Source organism: Sparus aurata, chromosome 17 (genome assembly GCF_900880675.1).
Source record: "Sparus aurata chromosome 17, fSpaAur1.1, whole genome shotgun sequence".
NCBI classification, from domain to species: Eukaryota; Metazoa; Chordata; class Actinopteri; order Spariformes; family Sparidae; genus Sparus; species Sparus aurata.
Window position 1 is genome coordinate 3456399 of NC_044203.1, and position 7499 is coordinate 3463897.

A 7499-nucleotide genomic window follows, 5' to 3' on the forward strand; every position below is an offset into this window, starting at 1 on the left:
TGAGAATGAGGGGGCAAATCAACGAGGAGCAGTAATGACTAGATGTGCAATGTGACCAGCACATTGCATCACCAAAAAACATCCAACCAGTGCTTGTGAACATTTTCCTGTAGAAGCTGTAGAGCATGTGCGTGTCAACCGCCACAAGTAAGTGTACAGAGCAAAGAGACGGGGGAAGATTTCAGGTCAGACATGACTGGCACAGGATTAGAGATCATACTGGAGTAAATGGTGGAGGTGGAGAGTTACACTGCAGGATCAGACTGCCTCCAGAGGGGGGCAGTACACGCTGAACCTGAAAGAAAAAGTCTTGTCGCGGAACCTTTGTTGTTTGGCACTTGTACTCTACGGAACCATTTTACTCAAACACCACGATGGCTGCTCTGCTGGAAACACATGTTGATGCATCTGGTGAGTATTTCTACACAGTTTATTCGTGGAAACTGCGGGAAAACACGACTGAGGTCTTTGACGCAGATGTTTAATCTCGCAGATAGAGCTAGCTTACTCTCTCTAGCTGACATTAGCTAACGTTGCTCGCTTTGGGCTGTTGTATGTGCTGTGTGCTCCGTAGCTAACATAGCACCAGTCTTGTTCCTATTAGCAACTTAATGTAGCCTTACTGTAGTTTTGGGTACAACAAGAAATTATGCTTTTGAGGGTACCGCACTAGCTAATAAACGCTATCTGTTTCAGGGGGGAGACCGTTAAGATGTAAGCTCCACAGGAAGCAAATGAACTGAAGCCGTTTTAGTATTCCTCATTCCTCTCCATCAAACAGAACCATTAGAAAATAAGACGACAGTCTGTATTAATCCCACCTGAAACTGGTGGCAAAATGGAATATAACCAGAAGTATTTAAATCAATCCTTTAAGTGTTTTAGTTTTTTCTCTGTCACTCTAGATAAACCTTTCAGAAAAGTTTCAGGTAAAAATAATCGTTTTTAGGTTTGAGCTTTAATGGCCCTGCACTGTCCAGCACTGGACTTCATATCTTCACTGATTAGACTAATGACCACCAGTCACACTTCAGAGGAGACGCCCTTGTGCGGACTCCTTGTCCGACCAGAACAGGCTTAAACCCACTGTCTGAACCGAGGTAGGCTCATTATGTCACTGGATCTTGCTTTAGTGTCAAACTGTGGTGACGGCTGTGAGGAAGTCTATGGGAGGTGATGGAGAAGCACACAAAAACCCAACATATCTACATCATCTTCTTCTCTTGACTCCGGATAATGACAAAACACACTTTGAGAAAGGCTTAGTTTGCAGTGCAATTAGTCTCTTCAGTGATATTGGTCGAACCTGCACCCGTTTGATCACAATACTGTTAGACCTGTCAATCACTTGGGGGGGGGGGGGGGGGGGAGTCAGCTGTTGACCTCCTCTCTGAAGTGTGTTTCATATTGTGGAGGCATCTCTTCATCCGAAGTCAGACGACGCAGATATGTTGGTTTAACTGTGTTTCTCCATCACCTCCCATAGACTTCAATACAGCTGACACCACAGTCTGTTCCCGAAGCCCAAGCAAGGTTCAGTGATATAATGACCCTCACTACTTTTTCAAAGGTGCCTTGGTCTGAACCAGGTAACAAAGACGAGAGAAAAATAGAAGCAATTCACAGCAACTGGTTACATTTGTAAGACCTGATGACAAAACAGTGGACATAATTGTGTATGTGTGTGTGTGTGTGTTTGTGCATATGTTAAATATGTTTGTATATCTTTGTGTGAATTAGGGGCCAATGAAGAGCCCCAGTTTGAGGATAACGATTACCAAAGTGATTCTGTTGGAGGGAGCAACGATGAAAGATCAGATGATGAAGCGAGTGATGGAGGCAGTGATGGGGAGGATGCAGATGATACAGATGGAGGAAAGAATGAAGGAGATGATGGTACTGCCAATGCTGGATGGGCAGAGGCCATGGCAAAAATCCTGGGGAAGAAAGCCTCTGAGAGCAATAGCGGCATCCTGGTGAAGAACAAAGAGCTGGACAAGATAAAGGAGAAAGAAAGACAGGAGCAGCTGGAGAGAAAGAAACAGGTAATCACTGCAGTGAAGGACTCAGTGATGCACACTGAGACTTCTTTCATGTTCTTTTATGGGTTTTCAATATATGTGATTTTAGGGGGCTGTCATGCTTCACAGCCACAGCTGCAACCCCAAATCAATCAAACGATGCCAATGTCACATTGTCTGAAAGTCCCAGTCCCAGCCTAGAAATAACCTCCTAAATCACTTCCTAAAATATATAAAAAATAAAGGAACAATGGGCCTCATTCATGAACCGCTCTTACGAACAAATTTGTTCTTAAGTCTAGGGCTGTAACGATTATTCGAGTAACTCGAATAATTCGATTACAAAAAATGATTGAGGCAAAATCTCTGCCTCAAAGCTTCGTTTAATTCCTGTCAACCGCGTTACGTGGCCTGCTTAGCTCAGGAATCATGTTTCCACACGGACTGTTATTGTGGACACACACCGCTACATTCAGAATTGCGATGGCAGAGAGCCAAGAAACCGTCCGTAAAAGTCACAGAATGTCCAAAGTTTGGGATCATTCCACACTTAAAAAAGAAGATAACAAAGTACATCGTGTCTACTGCAAAGCATGGTTGTGTTTTCTACTCTTGTGCACTTCAATAAAATACAATATTACAGTGATGATTCTGTCATATTTATTTATGTATTTATTTATTTATTTCATATTTTTGGTCATTTTCAGAGAATTTTTAATTTTAAAATAAATTAAATGTGCTGATAATTTAAAATTAATCAAGTAAATTGGAAACCGTGCCATCAATTAGTAACCCCCCCCTCCACCTTATCTATACGTGGCATTTCTCCATCCAAGGCTCGCAAAACAATAGCATATATATTGCTGCTGCAAGAAATTGCTGATCGTGCCCCACAGAGGGAATGAATGTTTCGGGATCACATAGATCTTTTTTCAGAGAGCAATGAGTTCCTCTTTGGACGCTTTAGGCTCCCACGACCGGTTCTTACAGACCTATGCAACTACTGGGAGCCAGCACTTTGGAGCCACACACTTCAGTCCAACCCTGTCCCCCCACATGTGCAGGTACTGTCGACCCTCTGCTTTTTGGCCACTGGAACATTTCAACGGGAGCCTGGGGACAGGGTGGGCATATCACAGCTATCCATTAGCCATGCTCTCCCTCGAGTCATGGATGCAATAAATCTGAGGCTTACGAACGCGTCGATGAATCTGAAGTAGGGTTTTCTTAAGGAACAACTTTAGAAAGAATCTAAAAAGATTCTTAAGAAGATATTGGTGAATGAGGCCCATTGTTTCACTCCCCAGCAACTTCTGTTATCAACCCCAGAAAAACCATGTGTCTGAATATTATTGATTAAGACATTTTCAAACAAGTTTATTATCTGGATGTATTCTGAAGCGATTTATGATCAGCGGCTTTCCACTGTTCCCTGTTTTTCTTGCGCATTTGTGATGACGAACATGAAACCCACAAGAGGTAAAAATCAAAGACCTGGAAATGTGAACAGAGTTAATGACACCTTTTGCTTAATTTCCTCACTACATTCTAACTAATGTAAACAGATGAGGTTGATGCAAACAAAGAGCAGAGCGACTTGCTTCTGTTAGCTGCTCTGAAGTTCTCTTCACTGATGCCAGTCTCGGCATATTTAAACAGATCTGTATCAGGTACAAGATTAGTTTGATGCTGTAATATGTTTTATCCTCTCCTGCTTCTGGTGCTGCAGTATGTCTCTTCAGTACAAACATGCCATGGTATACGTGAGTGAAAATGTGTGTGAATGTGGAAATATTTGTCCAGGTACACTGATATGCGAAGATCCGACACGGTCTTCCCCTCATTAGGAACTGGCAGTGAACAAAACATTTCTGTTTGTTCTTCAATCATCAGTTAGCTTCACTTTTACCAGTTAAACTGCCAAATGTCACAGGAACCAGATCAGATCATGTCACTAATTGGTGTTAATTCTGTAAATAATTTGATTCCAGGCCAAAATGAAACTAATCTGATGTCAGGTTGAAGTCCTTTGCAGCCAGTTCCTTCCACAGATTCTGTAACACCACTGTACAATCAGATTGAGTTGAGTGTTTCTGTAGTTTGAACCAGGGATGTTCCATATCATATTGTTAAATTTTTTGGGAAACCAGTGTTGAACAGATATCAAATACAAGTATAAAATAGTTTTCCAGCATTACTCTGACAGAGAGGGGCAAACAAAGAAAAGACAAAACTAAATCTAATGAGAGAACAACACTACAAATAAAACAGGGAAGACACTACATTAGGGAGGATTTTAATAGGAAACTTTGCAGTAAAAGTTTCAGACAGGAAGGACATTAAACCAAGTAACCAAGATGTTACAATATACGTCTACAGGCAGTGAGTGAAGCAACTTAGTGAAGAAGACTGGTGTAAGATATGGAGTGGATATGTAAATATGGAGATGTATGTCATGTATGGAGATGTAGCCTAAACAAATTGTGATATCATTTTCAAGCCGTATCTCCCAGCCCTAGTTAAACATCAGTTTATTTTTCATATGCTGTCAAGCAGAGTTGTTGATGGGTCAGAAACAACTGTGAAACAACGGAGGCAGAGGGTCCAGCAGCTGAAGACCACATCTCTGTCTGCCAGCCAGGACTGGGCCCTGGTACACCTGGCCCATAAAGGGAAAGGGAGACCAGCATTTGTGTATCCAGAGTATATGCAGACTTGAATTGCATATTCATTAGTGCAAAATTTGAGCCGAAAGAAGCCAAAGGAATAACAGATGAGGAACAATTTGGGATTCAATACGTATAAATCTCGTGCAAATTGCATAGAAGAACGCTAGAGGAATGGATGCAGGCAGAGGTTTGCAGGACGAAAACTTTTAGGGAGCTTAAAGTGAAGATATATCTGTACTCATGTCCAACAGGTTGACAAGAAGCGAGCATGGGAGATGATGTATAGGGAGAAACCAGACAAGGTGAAGGACCGTGAGACTGAAAGAACTCTGCAAAGAGTTGCGACCAGGTGTGTACACCTTTTTTTTTCTCCAAAGCTTTGTTTAGCATTCTCAGTTACATGTGCTGATTCAAGTGTGTAATTTATGCCCAGGGGCGTGGTGCAGCTGTTCAACGCAGTGAAGAAACACCAGAAAACAATTGATGCCAAGGTGAAGGAAGTTGGTGGCTCAGAGAGGAAGAAGGCCAAGTTTCTTTCATCTGTCTCTAAGAAAGACTTCATTGATGTGCTAAGAAGGACAGAGGGAGGCAGCGAAGTCCCCAGAAAGACTGAGAAGGTCACTGTAAGTTTAATGAGGTCTTGTTGTCACTGCTTCTTAATGACACTTCTAGAAAACTAGTAGAAGGAATGTTTCTACTCCTTCTGCTAATATTATATTCACGGTCACGGAGAGCTTGACTTTTTTCATGAAATAAAATGACTGCTGAGTTATAATTTGGTCCAAACCGGGTTAATGTTTTCAGGACACTGTAACAAACTGAGTGCTCACATGGTGGCACTGTTGCTTTATGAAAGCGTTGATGAGGGGTGCAGAACTGGAAGCACTGACTGAACCTGTAACCTGTAGCACTAAGGTACAGAAATGAGCATTTGCTGTAGTGTAACGTGTGTATGTATGCAGGCTGCAGCAGCAGAGGAGAAGCCTGCGTGGAGCGTCCTTAGAGATGACTTCATGATGGGAGGCACCATGAAGGACTGGGACAAAGACAGTGACACAGAGGAACCTGATACACACTCGCAGGGGCAGGTGGAAGAAAGTGATTCAGACTGACACCATCCAGACAGGCTGAAGAGACTGTACGTCCAGCTGAGGCCTTCAGGGACAGTCTGGGAAACAGAAAACCTGTCCTGAGGAGAACAGCTTGAGCCTCAGGAACATTCTTCCCATGTCTAGAAATGAACACATGTAACAGATATCTTGTTCTTGATCAGTTTGTGGGCTGAACAATGAGGGGATGGAGAAAATCTGAAAATTGTCCTTTACTCATTGTAAACACAGGAAAACGGCTTTATAAGCCTCTCACATTCTGATATTTGTTGCTGAATATATTGTACAGAGAAGAGAATGTAAAAAAACCATGATTGGAAAAGATTGTGACAGAGAAGGAGCCTGGAGGATCTCAAAGAAGCTCCTCACTGTGAGGTGCTGCAGATGATGAACTCCTGTCCTCCTTCATGGATTCTGCTTCAGTTTTGCGCCATTTTTTTTCTGCAAACTATTTTAGTCATGAAAGACCTGTGATGGTGTTGACTCTGTATATAGGATATACATGCCAGTGCATGTGTCACCTTTAACGCTCTGTATTCTTTCTGTATACTGATGCTAATGTTAAAGGGATAGTTCGGGTTTTTTGAAGTGGGGTCATATAAAGTACATATCTATAGTCGATCTGTTTCCTACCGTAGTCACCGATCAGCGCAGCCTCAGTTTGGAGAAGTAGAGAGCCGCTCCAGCCCAGATGCTCAGCTTTGTACTGCAGTAAAAAAGCGAAATTAACCACCTAAAACAAGGCTCACCTAAAAAAATCTATATCAGGTCAAGTGTACGTTGTACAGGTAAAATTCACACCGCTTTACATCGCCGTCAGACCGCACTTTCTTTTGGCACTACATTTTCTCAACCGCAGAACCCCCGTATCCCTACGCATGAGCGCTAATGCGGAAGGTTATGGAGAGTTTTTATTGAAAGTAAACCTCTCATCCAGCCGCCGCTCGCAGATCAGCTGTTGCCCAGTTACGCTAATGCGTAGGGATACGGAGGTTCTGCGGTTGAGAAAATGTAGTGCCAAAAGAAAGCGCGGTCTGACAGTGATGTAAAGCGGTGTGAATGTTACCTGTACAACATACACTTGAACTGGTGTAGAAATGTTTACGTGAGCCTTGTTTTAGGTGGTTAATTTAGCTTTTTTGCTGAACCCCGTTCACTGCAGTACAAAGCTGAGCATCTGGGCTGGAGCAGCTCTCTACTTCTCCAAACTGAGGCTGCGCTGATCGCTGATTACGGTAGGAAACAGATCGACTATAGATATGTACTTTATATGACCCCACTTCAAAAAACCCCAACTATCCCTTTAAGACTATCACATCTGGATTAGAACAGACCAGCAGGTCGTTGGCTTAGGCCAATGAACTGTCATTTACTAATACTAAAAATGTTTGGCAAAAAAAAAAAAAAGATCCTGGAGTTCAACAAAAAAACACCAGCCTTCAGTGATTTAACAATAAACAACAGATAGAAATTCAGTTTATTACAAAGTTCTATTTCTCCAGTTTATCCCAAGTGAACCCTCTTCACAAACAAATGAATAAATGCTCTCTGAAAAAGAAAATAAACCAACATCTGCATCGCTGCATCGAGTTACTTTGATAAGTCAGTTGATCACCTTTGTGAAAGCAAGATGATGTCTCCTGGTCTGGGAAATTGTGAAGCTCTCTACAGTGTAGTGGTGAGTGAGGACCTCTTCATGA

General features: G+C 42.3%; 1 protein-coding gene across 2 annotated transcripts; it reads left to right on the forward strand.

Moving 5' to 3' along the window:
* The first annotated feature begins 266 nt into the window (after window positions 1–266).
* Window positions 267–6208, forward strand: rrp15 (ribosomal RNA processing 15 homolog). Of its 2 annotated transcripts, none has more exons than XM_030393148.1 (5): window positions 267–411; window positions 1741–2045; window positions 4942–5039; window positions 5124–5313; window positions 5653–6208. In XM_030393148.1, the coding sequence occupies exons 1-5, from the start codon at window positions 375–377 to the stop codon at window positions 5800–5802; spliced, it is 780 nt and encodes a 259-aa protein (XP_030249008.1). In that variant the 5' UTR covers window positions 267–374; the 3' UTR covers window positions 5803–6208. The 2 variants fall into 2 exon arrangements, with proteins under 2 accessions (XP_030249008.1, XP_030249009.1); XM_030393149.1 differs by having other exon boundaries at window positions 5124–5307.
* The last annotated feature ends 1291 nt before the right edge of the window (window positions 6209–7499 follow it).